The 19340-nt window shown below is 44.9% G+C and overlaps 1 protein-coding gene across 2 annotated transcripts in view; it reads right to left on the bottom strand.

Annotated features, from left to right (window-relative positions):
* Nucleotides 1-203: 203 nt before the first annotated feature.
* Nucleotides 204-19340, bottom strand: part of KIF1B (kinesin family member 1B) — a 130195-nt gene continuing 111058 nt past the window's right edge. For both annotated transcript variants that reach the window (XM_065888131.1, XM_065888124.1), the window contains 12 exons: nucleotides 18100-18205; nucleotides 11496-11610; nucleotides 10604-10737; nucleotides 9096-9157; nucleotides 7545-7690; nucleotides 7119-7358; nucleotides 5929-6000; nucleotides 3283-3404; nucleotides 1681-1830; nucleotides 1134-1326; nucleotides 808-926; nucleotides 204-246 (listed from right to left, as the gene is read on the bottom strand). In XM_065888131.1, coding sequence (XP_065744203.1) covers nucleotides 204-246; nucleotides 808-926; nucleotides 1134-1326; nucleotides 1681-1830; nucleotides 3283-3404; nucleotides 5929-6000; nucleotides 7119-7358; nucleotides 7545-7690; nucleotides 9096-9157; nucleotides 10604-10737; nucleotides 11496-11610; nucleotides 18100-18205 — 1502 coding nt within the window. The remainder of the gene's footprint in view (nucleotides 247-807; nucleotides 927-1133; nucleotides 1327-1680; nucleotides 1831-3282; nucleotides 3405-5928; nucleotides 6001-7118; nucleotides 7359-7544; nucleotides 7691-9095; nucleotides 9158-10603; nucleotides 10738-11495; nucleotides 11611-18099; nucleotides 18206-19340) is intronic.

The raw sequence follows: 19340 nt of genomic DNA, 5'->3' as shown, positions 1-19340 counted from the left end.
GATTCTCAGCACAGGAAAAAAGAAAAGAGTACAGAGCAATGGGGACGGGGGCCAGGAGCGACAGAAAAAGTGCTGGACGAGAAGGGACGAGCACTTAAGCCACAGGATCACACACAAGAATAACCATCAAGAATCACAAAGAGGAATGAGAGGTAACACTTTCTTTATCTCTCGGAAGGCGAGTAAGGGCGCTCGGCAGTCTCCTAGTACTTCGGTTGGCTTGGGCATCTGCGGGAGAGTTTTGACCTGTGGGCAGAAAAGGGATCAGAGGATCAGACAGACGGCAGGACTGGAAAACTGGATCTGGGGCTCTTGCACTCGCAGGTATTCCTCCTCTGTGCTCCCCTCCTTGCATGTCCTCCCATCCTGCACCGCAGGCCCGGGTCTCTAAGCCCCTGAACAAAGAGGCCGGCCAGTGGTCCTCCTCACTCTGGGGACCCTGGGACACAAGCCCCTCACAGGATCTGAGGCTGGATCATATGGCCGAATATTGGGAGACCGTTAAGGTTCTCACAATCTTCCCTTTACTCGGTCCCACAGACCCCAGCTGTAGACTCCTTAAGAATAAAAAGTCAAAGCAGGAGATTAACTGGGTACAAATGTGACCAGAGTCTCCTTGGCCATTCGGGACACCAGATGCCACCTTATGAGAAGCTGAGGCTTCATCGCCACCTTACAACCACACTTACACTCCTGTCCTTCCTCTATTTTAAACTTGTTTGCAACAAGACTTCCTTTTCTGTTTATGTTGACGTCCCTGGAACCAAAAACCAAGGAGAGGAAGCAAACACAGGAACAACTTCTTACCGTATTGTGCCAGCAAGGAGTGGGTTAAAGGCATATAACCAGTCGTTCATGTCTTTGTCATTGAGAGCCTGCAAAAGGACCCCACGGTGCTTTGTGCATACAGCAAAGGTGTTCGGTGTCTGAAAGAGACACAGGAAGATGAGAAAGTTACTATGGATACTGAACAATGGGGACCACCAGCCATATTCAGCGGGCACACGGCCCTTCACACTGAAGGTTCAGAGACACCAAATACAAAAGAGAGATTCCACACCCCACGATGGAGTTCAGAACTCAACAGGGAAGGTTCTGCGTGGCAATGAAAAGCAAGAGAGGGCAGGACTGACCTTCACCATGGCCTGCTGGTCCTCACTGTATTCCACCTGTGCTGTGGACAAGTTAATGATGCCACGCTCCACCGGGTCTTTGTCACTGTTATAGATGAAGACATAGGGGCGACGGACCACGACAAAATGTTTAGCCCAGTTGCTGGAAAGTGGCTCCTTGAAATGCAGATATCCTTTCTTAGAGACCACTGAGCTGAAAAGGACAGTACAAGAGAGGTTAGTTTCTCACAAAAATAAAGCGATCATGAGGCGAGGGCCATCAAAACAGACCTAGGCCAAGTCCCTAGGCTGAACGAAACAGGTAAATGATCTACTTGGTCTAGAATCTTATCTGCTGAAGAAATGCAGCGAAAGAGCACAAAGCACCACCACCATATGCTGTGCCGGGTGGCGGTGATACACCTGGAGTGGAAACCCAACCAGCACTCTTTCACCCTGATTCCATTTGCATTAGACTGTAATGCAGACCTCATGTAGAAGAGCTGAAAGTAAATTCCTGCTAATTTGTCTTTTAATACCTGGCATCCCTGTTCAATATAGTACTCACCCTGGTCTAATTTCTTCAATATCTGGAACAAGATTGAGAAATTCATTTTTTCCTGCTCGGGCCAAATAGGGCGTTTCCACAGTTGGGACTATCTGAAACTGTTCAAATTCTGGGCAGGGACTAGAGGCCCGGGAATTGGCTTCTGGGGTCCTTGAAAAGAGAGAGGTTAGGAAGAAAGGGGTAACAGGTGCTTCAGTAAGGTCAATACACAACCGTCTCACCAGGAGGAACAATGCCTATCCCCGAACACCAGGGACCTTGCAAACATCAGTTCCAGAGAGCTTGGCTAAGAAGACAAAGCTGGTGTCCAAAACGTAATCCCAAATTCACCTGGTGTCATCCTTCGGCAGTTACAAAGGAAACTCATCACTGATGACCACCAAGTCACTCAGTCTCTCTTCCTACCCTGACGCCCTCTCAACAGAAGGGTACTGAATATGAACTCCATTCCTTTATATGTTTCTATTTAGTCTCAAGGCCATACCTAGGGCACCACCTAGGGCAGTGGTTCTCAAAGTGAGGTCCCTGATCAGCAGCATCAACTTCATCTGAAAACTTGTTGGAAATTCAAATTCTCAGGCTCCAACTCAGACATACAGAATTAGAAACTCTGAATGGGGTTCAGCCACCTGGGCTTTAACAAGCCTCCCAGGTGATGCTGATGCCACTGAAGTCTGAGGACCACTGCCTGAGGGGCTGGCAGAGCGAGCAAACACATGGGAAGAACCTGGGCCCCTGGACGGCTGTCTGGAGCAGAGCTGCTCCACCAACCAGGACCAGCTCTGAACCGATGTGAGAGAGATAATCCCCCACACTCTGTATTGTTATCTTTGTAGAGCAGCTTCGTCTAATTAATTGCATTTCACCAATTCCAAAAAGCCCATTTTTCTCAAACTTTACCATTTCTCGAATTGGGATGCATCTTGTAACTGATGGCATGTCACATTTTAGTTGGCACTGCTTTTTCTTTTAGTGGCATATAAAAATAATGTCTTAGAGTTGATGGCATCCCAGATTCAATTAAATTACCTGGTTGTGTTATTTTCTCCAGCCCACTGCCTCAGTGTTGCTACAGGAAGACAGACAGCTGGGTGATAACCAGGTGGGTTGTGACAGGTGAGCATAATGAATGGAGACAGGGCAAAGGAGACTGATGGCGCACGGCACAGCAGCGATTCTAATGCTGAATTCGTGGAGCCATTCATGGGCTTCATCTCTATTCTTCTTACCTATACGCTTTCTTGTGTCATTAAAATATTTTTTCCAAAGTAGTTTCAAAATATTTTTCCGAGGATGGGGCTTCCTGTGTCTGATCTGACTGGGGAGACAATCAGGGGTGTGAATACAAGAACAAATCACGCAAAAGGGGATGAAGAAGAGAAGTCAGTGACTTGATGCAGAAAGTTAGTAAACCGTATGACGTTAAGAGACGTCAGCAGCATCTTCCCAGTCACTGTGACATCCAGAAAAGGCTCCCACATGTTTCCCAAGGCTGCCTAGGGGGACGGTGCTGCCCTCGGTTGAGAACCACTGAGCTAGCAGAAGGTTGGCATTTCCCTTGGTTCTTACATTAGCTTTTGTCAGTGAAATCTGGGTACTTACTTCTGATCCAAAGAGTTGCCCCTAGCATCTATCAAAGAGGGGCAGGTGGAGGAGGGAGTGAGGGTAGCACTGCTAAAACTGGACACAGAGGGATCCCGTCCGACTGGAGAGATATCAGACAACTGGAAGAAAACAGAACACAGCAAGTGAGATTCAGATGAACAAAACCACCTCTGCAGTAAGAAGCTTTGATAGCCAGTGACCTCATGTTCATAAATCCTCTTCTGTTTCAGGTCATTCAAGAAAACAATCCTTATGAATATTTTATGGCCAAAGTGTCAGAATAGGAATCAAGACATTTATAAAAGAGGCAAGGCTAGCTTTTTATATTTATAAAATATGTTTGTATTTTATATTGCTACAGCTTCCTGCATTAACTAAATGACCCTATCTATATGTGCCGAGAACTAAGAACAACAGGCACTGTTCTAAGAATATGGCAGAGGCCCTGCCCTCCTGGAGCTTCCACTTTAAGTGGAGAAGGCAGATAATAAACCAATCAACAAACACTTTAAGAAGTGTCAGGCAGGGATCAGTGCTACAGCAAAAAGTAAAGCAGAGAAGCAGGTTAAAAGGTTTCAGAGAGCTGCTGGCCTTACATAGGGTGGTTAAGGAAATCCGCTCCAAGGAGGCAACATCTGAGCAGAAAAATGAAATAAAGAACTGAATCATGGGACTATCTGGGAAAATTCACAGCCACCTTGAGGTACACAACCTCAAGGTGGAAAGCTTGGAGTGTCTAGGGAATAGCAAAAAAGGTGAAGATGACCAGAACAGAGTGAATGATGCAGAAATTCTTTAAAGTGTTCACCTCACTCTTTGTTGAAGGCAACAAAATTTCATGCCACCAAGAACCTCAGGACTTCTTGTGCCTTGCCATATAATAATATATCACCCCCTGCAGAATACTCTTCTCCAAGGGATTCAGGGAAAAGCCCAAATGTTTCCCATCTCATAATTACTCTAAGAGACACAGAAGAATACTTTTATCTTCAGAAGTCAGTGTTCCGACTGAAAAATTAAATAAAGGAAAGAGCAGATAAGCCACCTACATCCTCACATGTAATCCTCACATGTAATCCTCACATGTAATCCTCACATGTAATCCTCACATGTAATCCTCACATGTAATGCCCTGCCCATCTCAAGCCACATACATCCTCACATGTAACGCCCTGCCCATCTCAAGCCACCTACATCCTCACATGTAACGCCCTGCCCTTCTCAAGCCACATACATCCTCACATGTAACACCCTGCCCATCTCAAGCCACATACATCCTCACATGTAACGCCCTGCCCATCTCAAGCCACCTACATCCTCACATGTAACACCCTGCCCATCTCAAGCCACCTACATCCTCACGTGTAACGCCCTGCCCATCTCAAGCCACCTACATCCTCACGTGTAACGCCCTGCCCATCTCAAGCCACATACATCCTCACATGTAACGCCCTGCCCTTCTCAAGCCACATACATCCTCACATGTAACGCCCTGCCCAACTCAAGCCACATACATCCTCACATGTAACGCTCTGCCCATCTCAAGCCACCTACATCCTCACATGTAACGCCCTGCCCATCTCAAGCCACCTACATCCTCACATGTAACGCCCTGCCCATCTCAAGCCACCTACATCCTCACATGTAACGCCCTGCCCATCTCAAGCCACATACATCCTCACATGTAACGCCCTGCCCATCTCAAGCCACATATATCCTCACATGTAACGCCCTGCCCATCTCAAGCCACCTACATCCTCACATGTAACGCCCTGCCCATCTCAAGCCACCTACATCCTCACATGTAACGCCCTGCCCATCTCAAGCCACCTACATCCTCACATGTAACGCCCTGCCCATCTCAAGCCACATACATCCTCACATGTAACGCCCTGCCCATCTCAAGCCACCTACATCCTCACATGTAACGCCCTGCCCATCTCAAGCCACATATATCCTCACATGTAACGCCCTGCTCTTCTCAAGCCACATACATCCTCACATGTAACGCCCTGCCCATCTCAAGCCACCTACATCCTCACATGTAACGCCCTGCCCATCTCAAGCCACCTACATCCTCACATGTAACGCCCTGCCCTTCTCAAGCCACATACATCCTCACATGTAACGCCCTGCCCATCTCAAGCCACATACATCCTCACATGTAACGCCCTGCCCATCTCAAGCCACATACATCCTCCTCACATGTAACGCCCTGCCCATCTCAAGCCACATACATCCTCCTCACATGTAACGCCCTGCCCATCTCAAGCCACATACATCCTCACATGTAACGCCCTGCCCTTCTCAAGCCACATACATCCTCACATGTAATGCCCTGCCCTTCTCAAGCCACATACATCCTCACATGTAATGCCCTGCCCATCTCAAGCCACATACATCCTCACATGTAATGCCCTGCCCATCTCAAGCCACATACATCCTCTTCACATGTAACGCCCTGCCCATCTCAAGCCACATACATCCTCACATGTAATGCCCTGCCCTTCTCAAGCCACATACATCCTCACATGTAATGCCCTGCCCATCTCAAGCCACATACATCCTCACATGTAATGCCCTGCCCATCTCAAGCCACCTAAAAGCAGCAAAGCCTGAGGACAGGAAATGAGAGCTGCTCACCTTGCAGCCACTGATGCTGCCGTGCACCTGGCTGAATTCTCGGTTGAAAGTGTGGGTGAGAAGTTGCAGGCACTAGGGAAGAGAGAGGGAAGAGTAAGTTTCAATGGTTAAACAAAGCCCGGGATTAAAGCAGGAAGGGAAAATAACATGCCTACGACTCACAGTGGAGCTCAGGTGCTGCTCAAACAGCTCTAGAAATTAACTGAGTACATAGCAAGAGAAGCCTGGTACATGCCTCACAAAGACGATAAAATGAGTGGATAAAAAGCCATTCTCATGACTACAAGTGAATTACCATAAACACCATGGTTTAAAGCGTTTAAGAATGCGACAGCATCCCTTTCATTCTCCATTTGCCCTGGTACTAAAAGGCATGGAGGTTTCTGGATGGACATACATTCCCAAATCAACTAGACGCCATTCGATTATTGAAAAGAACACAAAATCCCTCTTATTTCTATATTCCATTGTCAGCCAGTTGCCCAGACCCACATGCCTGGTGGTCACCCTCAACAACCTCTCTGCCCTCTCCTGCTGTTATCCAGGCAACAAGGAATGCGGATTCTACCTTCCAAACGTCTCTCCCGTGATTCCTCTTCATCCCACCCACCCCCGCCATAGTTAAAAACTTTACCGTTTCTCATCTGGATTACTGAATTCTTTCTGCCTCTGGCCTGTCTCTTCACCACAAGTCCATCCTCTTTACTGCTGCCAGAGAAATCTTTCTAAAACAAATAGCTGTTTGAAACATTTCCAAGTCACTCCCAGGATATTCTGGACGCTTTAGTCCAGCACATAGACTCTTCGTGATCTGGCCCTGCCCTATCTCTCCACCTCCATCTCCTGTCCCTCTCCTGCACGGATTCCCTCACACTGATCATGCAGGACGCTGCTGGCTCTCTCTGCGCATCCTTCCAAGGTCAGTCCACGAGTGCCCTCCTGGGCAGGCCTCTCCTCCGGCTCCCACAGCATTCTCGACCAAACCTCTATTGTAAGCTTGCCACCCCCTCGCCTGGTGTCAACTTATTAAGGGTAGAAGTTAAGTCTCATTTACTTCTATATTCACAGTGTGAGCACAGGCCTTGAACAGAGGCCCTCAAAGAAAGATGAAAATGCAAGTGAAAAAAACAGAAACACCAGCTCACAGAGCCTCACGGGGGAAAATGCTCAGCAGAGGCAGGGAGCCACACCTTGGTAGCCAGCTCTTTCTCTCGATCCACCAGGCTTTCAATGTCTGTGGAGTCGTAGCCACTGCTCTCACTGGGTGTGATGGCACTTTCAAAGGTGGTGGTTGAGATCTGAGAGGAGATGCTGGTGGAGGTGCTGAGGGTCCCACTGCTGAGGCTGGGGGATAACGAGTCGCTCAGGGATCTGGGGATGCTGTCACCAAGTCTCTCACGGAGCAGCAGGAAGTGGCGGGTTTTCTCCACCTAAGAAGATCAACACTACAGCCTCAGCAAACAGAAGGCTCATCAAGATCTTAATAAGCAAAATATTATGCCTCCATCATGATCGAAAACTGCAAAGCCAGGATCACAGACAGGAGGTGAGTGTAAGACTGATGCTGCGGGAATCTTGCCCGAGAGTTCACCTGTGCGCCCCGTGCCCCGCCGTACCTCGTGCAGGAGCTCCAGCTTCTCCAAGTCCCACTGGTGCTCAAGGATGAGGCTGTCTCCACGAGGCCGCCAGCCTGCTAAGTTCTCTTCTCCCCGCACATAGGCCACTGATGTATCCAAGATTTTCCTTCTCCTCCTCTGCATGCCTGAGGTAAGAGGAAACAACTCTTTTTTCCAGAAAAACATCCAATTCCAATTTTAGCTCAAAATGACTTCATAATTCACATTATATGGCACACTGAGACAGTTTAGTCTCAAGATACATGGGATTTTGATTATTAATAAAAATTTATCCCTTTTGCCCCAAAGCAACTCTCTAAACTCCTTTTAAAAACTGAGTTTTATATTCTTTAATAATTATGAAGCTAGTAATGCCTCTTGAGAAAATGCTAGTTTTTTTTGTTGTTGTTGTTGTGGGTTTTTTTGCGGTACATGGGCCTCTCACTGCTGTGGCCTCTCCCGTTGCGGAGCACAGGCTCCGGACGCGCAGGCTCAGCGGCCATGGCTCACGGGCCCAGCCGCTCCGCGGCATGTGGGATCTTCCCAGACCGGGGCGCGAACCCGTGTCCCCTGCATCGGCAGGCGGACCCTCAACCACTGTGCCACCAGGGAAGCCCCAATGCTAGTTATTATGTTAAGTGAAAATACAGAGATTAAATAGCCTGTACGCTATTGTTCTAAATATATAAAAATACATTCATGGGAAAAAAGTGGGAAAGATGTGAGCTACCTCACATTTGGTAGCTCAGTTAAGATGGTAGATGACAGACTGGTTTAGCCTCCATTATTTCCCAATAATTTTAAAAAATATTATGCTGGTTTCACATACAAGAGACATGAATTTATGTTAATTAAAAAATTTCTGAAGGAACTATCTAGACACTATAATTAGCTGCTATTGGGACTTGGATTCATACTCAAAGTCGTCTTTTTTTATCTCAATCTTACCTGTGGGCCTTGGCCTCTTTTCCACATATGTTCTCTAAACCGACTCAAATTTACATTAACTGTTTTTAAAAACCCTGACTTGTGTCCACGTTCCAGTTTACAAACATGGAAACATAGAGTGCTGTTGAAGGCCACCAAACTGGAGGAACAACAGCAGTTCAAGGAGACATTAAAAAGGACACAGAACAAGTTCAACTTGATAATTTGTCTTTCTAGAGCATAGGAAGTTCAAATTCTAGGTTGACAGCACCTGTAAAGTTATATTGTCAAGTTATCTTTGGGGTTAAGGTTGAGAGGGAAATGGTTCTGAAGTTTTCCAAGCCAAATTCACTCTAACACGCTTGAATTTGTTATAGTATTCCACAGCCCAGCAACATTTTGTCCCATACAGCTTTTATAACTGTATTGCATGGCATAAACCAAACAGTGCTGCAACTCAGAAAAAGGAAACTCCCACCACCACCACCACCAAAGTGGCTTGTAAAATATAACTGGCTTCTCAAAAATGTATATCTATCCTACAGGGGTGGGGTAGATTTTTGATATAATGTACTCCAGTCAAATGCAAAGGTAACTATCACTTTCCTGATCCATAGAGCTTACCTGGACTACCTGTGTCTGCCATCTTGCATAAACTGAGTTCGTAAATTCCAGTGACTCGATTTCTATTTGAATTAAAACAAATAAACAACGGTTTAATTTCATATAGCACGAAACCAGGAAAATCTCAATTCTCTCTGCTTAAAACACTGTCTCCTCCACTGGGTCTGCAATCCACCCTCAAATATAATTACAGACATTTCTTATCAGTCACTGTTCTTTTCCTGTTCTGAGCTTAAGAATAAAACTGAATGATAGACCCAGCAATCCCACTACTGGGCATACACCCTGAGAAAACCATAATTCAGAAAGAGTCATGTACCAAAACATTCATTGCCACTCTATTTACAATAGCCCAGAGATGGAAACAACCTAAGTGTGCATCATCGGATGAATGGATAAAGAAGATGTGGCACATATATACAATGGAATATTACTCAGCCATAAAAAGAAACGAAATTGAGCTATTTGTAATGAGCTGGATAGACCTAGAGTCTGTCATACAGAGTGAAGTAAGTCAGAAAGAGAGAGACAAATACCGTACGCTAACACATATATATGGAATTTCAGAAAAAAAAATGTCATGAAGAACCTAGGGGTAAGACAGGAATAAAGACACAGACCTACTAGAGGATGGACTTGAGGATATGGGGAGGGGGAAGGGTAAGCTGTGACAAAGCAAGAGAGAGGCCTGGACATATATACGCTACCAAACGTAAGGTAGATAGCTAGTGGGAAGCAGCCGCAGAGCACAGGGAGATCAGCTCGGTGCTTTGTGATCGCCTGGAGGGGTGGGATAGGGAGGGTGGGAGGGAGGGAGGCGCAAGAGGGAAGAGATATGGGAACATATGTATATATATAACTGATTCATTATGTTGTAAAGCAGAAACTAACACACCATTGTAAAGCTATTATACTCCAGTAAAGATGTAAAAAAAAAAAAAGAAATTAGGAGTCACACATAAAAAAATAAACTGAATGATAAACTAGAAGAAATGTGAAGATTAAAATTTTGCCTTTTCTTACCACAAGAAAGAAAAGATGAGGGGGGAAAGGTCTGACTAGAATGAAATGATAAACATCAGTTTCTGGGGGGTGTGGTTAAGAAGGGGACTGACTCTTCGACTGTTTTAGTGATACTTAATTTTTAAGCCGGGTAGTGATGCACAGGTAGTCACTGTGTTATTCTTCATGTACATTCATATATCTTAAACATGAATAAATCTTAAAAAGGATAAAATCCCAATGGTATGGTAAGCTGTTAGAAATAATAATAATGACATTTAAAAAGAACATTTAGTCCCTACAAAATTTTTTGAGAAGTGTTCACAATGGAACATTCCTTCCTCCCCTCATTAACTCATCTATTTATCAATATTTTATTAAATGCCAACATTCAAGTCACTGCACTCCGGTTTATAGGTTGTGAACTAACCCTGAAAACAGCAGCTAGAAGACTGCTGATTCTGTACAGGGTACAACTAGAAGCTAAACTTGTCTCAAAAACTTACGAGTCTGGTGACTTTGAATAGCCGCTGCCAAAGAGGCTGCGCAGTGAGCGTGGCGGCGAGATCTTGGCATCCCGGGAATAGAAGACCATGCACACATCCTTGGTGATGACAGCTGGCTGGATACAATGATCCAGCTGAAAGCAAACAGGAGTGGGCTCCGATTAAACACAGACAGAGCATCTGTGACCACAGTCTGGGCACTACTGTATTGGGAAAGCTGCTCCCAGATGTGGGGGGTGGAGGATTTCAGCTCTACCGATGATTTCAACAGCAAATCAGAAGGTAATACGTGCAAGGTCAGGTGGTGTTGCTTGCAGATGCATTTATTTTTTTCAAAGTTTTTTTTCTGTAATAACGGCTGATATTTATTACTTGTTATATGCCAAGCACTGTTTGTTCTAAATCCTTTTCTGTGACCTCTCAACAACTTTCTGAGATAAATGCTATTATTATTACCCCTGTTTAAAAGACAAGGAAATTGAGGCACAGAGAGATGAAGTCACTTGTCCAAGGACATGAAGGCAGTAAGTGGCGGCACAGGGACTTGAACTCAGATAGGCTAGTTCCAGGGTCTGCGCTGTTAACCACTACTAGGCTCTGCCCACAACTACAAAGACAAGAGGTGGTATTCTTAAAATCATACATTCTTTGAAGAATGGGAATTGGGCTGCTAAAGCTGTAATAAAAGTTATGTGACTTTCTGATTAACCAGAGACCAGGAACGGAAGTAATATAACCAGAACAGTTAGCAAAGTATAATAAAAGAACTTCACGATGTACAGGGGGAAAGGAAGACAAAATCAGTCAAATCTTTCCTCCCCATTTCCTGTTGTAACTTTCCCACTGTTCAGGGCTGGCTGTTCACGGCAACTCAAGTTGTGGGTCTTCTCACCTCCAGGTAGGCCGACAAGGTCATGTAGATCTTTTCCCCATAGGGTGTCACTCGGTTCAGAAGGAGGGAGTTATGGAGGGAGCTATCCCACACGGCCTCAAAACGATAGAAGGTCCTAAAGTCAAAAAGGCAAGAGGGAGTCATCCAGAAGAAGCTGAAGTCACCTTAGTCCAGCCACTGCCATTGTCAGTAATGCTGCAGAATCCCACACCGACCAGCATTTCCAACTTACCGAAGTCTAACGACAGAGCAGAACCTGTGCCTCCGAGGAGGGAAAGGCAGGCGCCCATGCTCTTGCCCCCCACCCATCGTCAAGGAACACTTAAGCTATGCTTTTTGTTGTTTGTTTTTTGACAAGCCTGCTTCTCCTCTGCCTATAAACATAAAAATCGTGAGATCAATTGAAGGGATTAAGGTGAAAAGGAGAAATGAGTATCAACAGAAACTAAAACAGGAAAGAAAGACTAAGTAAGCTCCTCTGTCAGTCAGTGATGAGGGCCGGAAGCAAAGATTCAGTCATTTGGATGCTGCAATCTTTGTGTCTCGACCCCATTCTGCTGAGCCTCAGAAATGTCACAAACACATCTGGGAGGGTTCATGAAAGAAACAGTATAGAGAGACTTGTTTAAATAGAAGAATAAGAGGTTATTCTTAGCTGACATTTCAGCAAAAGAGAATGATTTTTTACACCAGAGCTAGCCAACTACTACTTATCAGTTTTCCCAAAAATTCACGTAAGAATCTTACATTCAAATAACTAGAAGCTTGATTATTTAATAAACACCCATAAACTGGTTTTTAAAGTTGCTTTAATATCTCTCTTCCCTCTTACTAGTAAAACACCATAGACCCTACTTGGCATTAAACCTTCCAGCTCAGCCAGTCTCACCTGAAGCACTGTCCTGAGTCCAACAGCAGTGTCACAGATCAACCCCCAACTCGACCCCCCGCGTCCCTCCCTCAGACCCCCGTTAGGACTGCTGGGGAAGACACTTCGCCCACCCCTTCAGAGTGAGCTTCCCATCACCACTAGCTCTCTGCACGTGTAATACACCCCACCCAATTCATCTAGAGTTCTGCACACCTTCTCCCCTGCCCAGTACGTTCCTGCTCACTCCTTCCCAAATGGTAACCTCACTGCAGCTGTCTTTTCTAGGTGTCCCATGACAAATAGCTGGCATACCTTCTCTTTAAACACATCTCCATGCTTCTTTCTCCAGAAATAAACAGAGAAACAATACTTAAATGAACTCCGTAACCACACCTCATCCTCTGAGTGCCAGTGTCTGAAGCCTGATTATTTCATCTCGTAGCTACTTCTAGAGCTAAGTCTTCTTGAAGTACAGTTGACCCTTGAACAACAGGGTAAGTTAGGGGGCTGACGCTCCATGCAGTAAAAAATCTGTGTATAACTGACAGTCGGCCCTCAGTACCCGAGGTTTTGCCTCCACCGATTCAGCCAACTGCGGATCACGTAGTATTGTGGTACTTACTACCGAAAACAATCCACACGCAAGCGGACCCGCGCAGTTCAAACCCGTGTTGTCCAAGGGCCTTCGGCTGTACGTGATACTCTCTCAGACATCTAGCTTTTGTGGCAGTGTGTATGGGTCAAGTAAATTCTCTACAAATACACCAAAGGAATATAGAGACAACTAACAGGACAAAGATGGACAAAGCAACCAAGAGACCCAAACAGCAACCACAACAAAGGATGACAGAAGCCCTTCCCCAGCTCCTGGGCTCCCTGGGCTCAGCAGAGAACCCTTTATGCATCCACAAAGCTCTGTTTCAATCACATCTAAATTGTAATTTGGTTTAAGACAAATTCTAATATTGGGTGGTGAAATCCATTACTTCAGCAGAAGCCACTTGAGGGCCATGTCCCTGAGATTGTTCTTCTATTGTGTCCCAGGGTCTGCTGAGGTGCCTGGAATGGGCCTGCCTGTCGCACTGCAGGTCTGGACACCCCGTGCGGAGTGAAGTGAGGCCCCTCCTCAGGGCGAGGGCCCTGGAGACACTTGACAGCAACAAGCACTTCACTGCCGCCTGGAACCCGCCACTCATCAAGCTCCACACCAGAACCTAAGCATCTCCTGCTGCCAGTAATCAGGGTTCAAGGTTCCCTTTCCACTGAGGCAGATGTTTTGAATTTGTGTGAGAAAGCCTCTTCACATTTCTGTTTTCTGGTTTTCACTTAACCTAAAGAGGAAATTTCACTGGCAGAAACTTGCCTAACATAGAAAAATTCTGACATCACTAAAATCTCCCTGTATTGGGATGGAGGGAAAAAGGTGGGGTTTTTTTTCTGTTGTTTTGTTTGGTGCCTGGGAGTTACTGCAGCACATTCTTTTGAAATACTCACCAAGGGTGGCAACTCTTGAGAGGTGGTCATAAGAAATAAAACCAAGACTGAAGAGAAATGTCAATGAAATCAAGCTAGCAAGAGAATTTGGAGTTAGAAACAGGGCTGAGTCCTGAGACATGCTGTCCTGTATGGCGCTAAGGTGGTCAGGAAATAATCCCAAATGGATTTCTCAAGATGTTCCGGACAACGGCAGTGTGTGTGTATATGTATGTGTGTGTGTGTATGTGTTGTGTGCGTGTGTATGTGCATCTTTAAAAAAACATTTAGGCTAAATTATCATGTATCACTTCCTTCAGTTTTCTTCCCTAAATGAGATGAAGAGAGAGATGGGGGAAAATTTCCTTTACTACTGAACCAGGAACTTTTTCTTTTCCAAAAGCAGAAAATAAATAGATGAGACAAGCAGTCCTGACAGGAGAAAGAGAAATGTTTAAAAATAAAAAAAATATTTCTCACAGACTCAGCTACTCAAATAACTAAATTGGTCTCTACTACTACACAGGACAAAACGAAGAAAAAAGTGAACAATTATGCAAGCCTGAGATTCCTTATGAAATGAGGGGAGTAACATTCTACTTTGTAATGTGGAAGAGAAAAACTTGAAGGGGCATAGAATAAAATGGGCAAGTTTACTAAATGGAATGAGAAAATAATTAAGAACTCTACAAATTACTTAAGAGCCTACATGTGAAACTATACATGCATCAGAAAAACCCAGGGCACAAGGGTGCAGAATAAGGTCTTGCTCTATCCTAGGTGGGCGCAAGTTTACATGGTGGAAAACTATTAAATTAAAATAGCAGTCAAAGCTACATAAGACATAAAGCATTCTGATAAGCTAGAATCTTTATGTGCAAAAAAAAGCAAACAGAAAATACCTAGGAATATCCTTATCAAGAAAGAGCCTGTAAAAACACAGAAAAAGCTTTTGTTAGTGCAGCAAAAGAAAAAAAAGGAAAAAAGAGAGGGAGAGAGAGAGGGGAGAGAGAAAAAAAATATATATAAAAACACAAGTTTGCTGATAAGCAAAAGCAAATTCAAGTGGACAAACAATTAACAGAGAATTCCATGGGACACAATTTGATAAAGGGCTTACAATGACATGGGTCCCTCTCCTGAGACGTTCAGTTAAGGAAATGCTGGGCACAGAAGGGAGAGTGGAGACCACCTCTATTAACATCCCTTTAGGAGGTGACTTACTATTGGAAATGGTAGGAAGTTGCTGTGGAGTTAAGAGAAAACCAAGTCAGTAGGTAACAGAAACGCAGGGCTGGGAAGAAAAGGAGTAATGGCCCTTGTCAGCTACGCTCCACTATCAATATATCACAAGAGCCCTCTAATTACGTATATAATACACCCAACTGGAGTTCTGTAAGTTCAACTTTAAACATTAAACCTTAGGCAAAAAGAACAAAAGCTCTCTTAACCAAACTCCATTTAGCCACTTACCAAATGAACTTATGCTCTCCACATCCCTACAATGTATAGACTGACGTCCATTTCTCATTATTCTAAAATAAAGAGGTAGCTCATTGCCCAGAAAATTTGCTCCAAAGAGCTGAGTTTCATGCTTCTCAAGTGTCAGTACTACAAACCTGTTTATGTGGTTGTGTTTGTTATAATAATTATCTAATTTAATTAAATATTAGATAAATCACTGAAACATGAGGGCAAAAAGAATTTTTGCTCAGTGTGAAACACAAAACTAAGTGTGAAAAATAAATTGAACATTTAAAAAAGACTTGATAATGGTGAATTGTTTAAAAAACAGCTGTTAAGTTTGGGTGAGATCAATGTAAAAGAAAGAGGGAAATAAAATTTTGATGATATATGATAAAAAGTTTAAAGGATTTTGCACTTAGATTTTATTCATAGGCTTCTAGTTCCACCAAATTGAAAAACATAGGTGATGAATTATGGGTGTGGCTTTGCAAGAAAGACAGTCAGAAGTCTAATAAATGAGCCTACAATTAAAGAAAAGGCCTTGGCCCTACAGCAGGAGCTTGACAAATTAATGTACATTTATATACTTTAAGTTAAAACAAGTGTTTAAAGTCTGTATCTTCTTTTTAAAATTTTTATTTATTTATATTTTGGCTGTGTTAGGTCTTCGCTGCTGTGCGTGGGCTTTCTCTAGTTGCGGCAAGCTGGGGCTACTCTTCCTTGCAGTGCACGGACTTCTCATTGCGGTGGCTTCTCTTGTTGCGGAGCGCGGGCTCTAGGCGCACGGGCTTCAGTAGTTGTGCAGGCGCAGTAGTTGTGGCGCATGGGCTTAGGTGCTCCGCGGCATGTGGGATCTTCCTGGACCAGGGCTCAAACCCGTGTCCCCTGCATTGGCAGGTGGATTCTTAACCACTGCACCACCAGGGAAATTCCTCTTTTTATTACTCTTGACTTTAGCAATTTTTTTTTTAAACTTTTTTTTTTTTCTAACCTTTTCGGCTGTGTTGGGTCTTTGTTGCTGCATGCGGGCTTTCTCTAGGTGCGGCGAGCAGCGGTTACTCTTCATTGCAGTGCATGGGCTTCTCACTGTGGTGGCTTCTCTTGTTGTGGAGCACGGGCTCTAGGCACGTAGGCTTCAGCAGTTACAGAACACGGGCTCAGTAGTTGTGGCACGCGGGCTGTAGGCACGCGGGCTCCAGTAGTTGCAGCACGTGGGCGCAGTAGTTGTGGCACACAGGTTTCGTTGCTCCGCGGCATGTGGGATCTTCCTGGACCAGGGCTCAAACCTGTGTCCCTTGCGTTGGCAGGTAGATTCTTAACTGCTGCGCCGCCAAGGAAGTCCCAGCAACTTTTTTGATTAACTCTAAGCTTCTACTGGGAAAGATAAACTGCTTCTAACAAAGCCAAATTCATCTTCTACAGCATGTGACACGCTGCCGGACAGGAATCAAAGGACTTTTGAAGGTTACTCTAATGTAGGCAAGTTTAACATAACCAGCACTTCAACCAAACACCATTTTTCCCTGTTATGCTAAGTACCATAGGGAAGTTTAAGATATATTTCTCATAGTTGCAAGGAAAATGTGGTGAATGCCAGCTGAATACTTGCTGTAAATGTCTGGCAGAAGAGGGAACGCTATGTGGGGTTAATGCTGACTTCAGAGAAATGGTATTGTTCAAGATTTTGCCCAGGAATAGGCCAAGGCGGGGGTCAAAGCACCCTACTTTACCTCTGCCACACCCCCTCCACATAGGTACACACCCTCTCACCCACCTTCCCTTTGTGTCCACAGCTCCTGCCAGCTCCCCTGACTGGCAAAAAGCAAACAGACATTTGTTTCCTTTTCCTCACTCCCATGCAAAACAGTAACACAAAGAAACAATGTAAAGAAATTAATCCTGGCCCAAACTTTTCATTTCTGCTTTTGCTTATTGTCTCATTTTTCCTCTCCCTCTTGCCAACACATGTGAGCAACTTTTTTAGGAACAGGCAGACCACAGAGAATTCCTGTAATTCGAAGGCTGAGTTCTGAGCCCACATTAGAACACACAGCCACTCCTGTTTCCTAGCCCTCACCACGTAGAGAAATGGGAGTCTCTGTGCACGATGACGGGACTCCTTTCCCAGGGAGGTAAAAGCGCCCCAGCAGATTTATTTCCAGTCTGACACGGGAATGTAGAACGGCTAGGTACTTTATGCATTGTCATCACTTGATTATAAAATGGAATTCTAAGGGAAACTAATTTAAAATAAAATTCATTATTTATAGCAGCCAATCTTAGTCAGAAGAGTTTATAATAATTTATTGCCTTTTTGCATAAAGGAAAATGAAAAGCAGACACTGAGACTCCTTGAGCCGATACTGGCAGCAGCAAAGATGAACACAAGAGGGTTCACTATACCTTGGAGGGCATGCTCCCATGACACCCCAGGCCGAGAGGTCTTTCTCCACAGCAATCACTTCATAGGAAAACATTTAGTCTTAGCCGTAATTAATTTGTACTTTTAAACCCTTGGGTGGCATGCTGAGTTTTCTTTTTCTGCTTTTTCTCTGTCACTGTATTACATCTACTCAAACTCCCCAGGGGATAGAACATTTCCATTCTCTGGGGGTATCATCACATACATGTATCTCCAGTGATTTATGTTTTTATTTTTGAAGAGCAGGGCAGACAGGGGAGGAAACAGGGAACTTTGAAGTGAGAAGGGGAAAGTCATTAATGAACAAGGAATCTACAGTGAATCAATCAACCCCCCTAGGGCTGACTCACCACATTCCCCGGGTGCCCCACCTGCTAGAGTTGTGGGAAGACTTCAGGTACTTGGCAGAGATGATATTTAAGGAGAGGATGGCATCAACTGTGGCTTCGTCCACCTCAGCTTTATTCCGAATCCGGCCTGAGAGAAAGAAGAAAGAAACCAGAACATGGGTACGTTTAAAAACAAAGTGGTAGGACTTCCCTGATGGTGCAGTGGTTAAGAATCCGCCTGCCAATAGAGGGGACACGGGTTCGAGCCCTGGTCCAGGAAGATCCCATGTGCCGTGAAGCAACTAAGCCCGTGCGCCACAACTACTGAGCCTGCGCTCTAGAACCCGCGAGCCACAACTACTGAGCCTGCACTCTAGAGCCCGCGAGCCACAACTACCGAGCCTGCGTGCTGCAACTACTGAAGCCCGTGCACCTAGAGCCCGTGCTCCGCAACAAGAGAAGCCACCGCAGTGAGAAGCCCGTGCACTGCAACGAAGAGTAACTGCCGCTCAACGCAACTAGAGAAAGCCCACGTGCAGCAACGAAGACCCAATGCAGCCAAAAATAAATAAATAAACAAATAAATTTATTTTAAAAAAAAATCTGTCTGCCAATGCAGGGGACACGGGTTCGAGCCCTGGTCCAGGAAGATCCCACATGCCGCGAAGCAACTAAGCCCTTGCGCCACAACTACTGAGACTGCACTCTAGAGCCCGGGAGCCACAACTACTGAAGCCCGCACGCCTAGAATCTGTGCTCTGCAACAAGAGAAGCCACTGCAGTGAGAAGCCCGTGCACCGTAATGAAGAGTATCCCCCGCTTGCCGCAACTAGAGAAAGCCTGCGCACAGCAACCAAGACCCAACACAGCCAAAAATAAATTAATTAATTTTTTAAAAAATCAACTGATTTTAATAAATAAATAAATAAATAAATAGAAACAAAGTGGTAATTCATTAGGCCAAAAAGAGACTGTCAAATCTCTGTGTAATTTCAGGTGCCGGAAGCGTTGTTTGGTCAGTTATAATCCTACAGTCTAATTCTGTAATTCTTGGCCCTCCTTTCTTCTCCATATTCTATCTCCCCTTTACATCCCACATTTAGCCAACGGTGAAAACTTACTTTGTTCAAAGAGCTTCTCATATCTGTCTCAGCTTTAATTTCCAACATCACTGCCCTGCTCACGAAGGTCATCCCCTTCTGATCTCAGACATGGCAACAGCCACTTAACTGGTCTCCCTACTGCTCTCACGTCTCCCCCTGTCCAAGCCATCCCACACTCAC

This window comes from Phocoena phocoena, chromosome 1, assembly GCF_963924675.1.
Source record: "Phocoena phocoena chromosome 1, mPhoPho1.1, whole genome shotgun sequence".
Classification (NCBI taxonomy): domain Eukaryota; kingdom Metazoa; phylum Chordata; class Mammalia; order Artiodactyla; family Phocoenidae; genus Phocoena; species Phocoena phocoena.
This window is presented reverse-complemented; position numbering and strand designations above follow the sequence as displayed.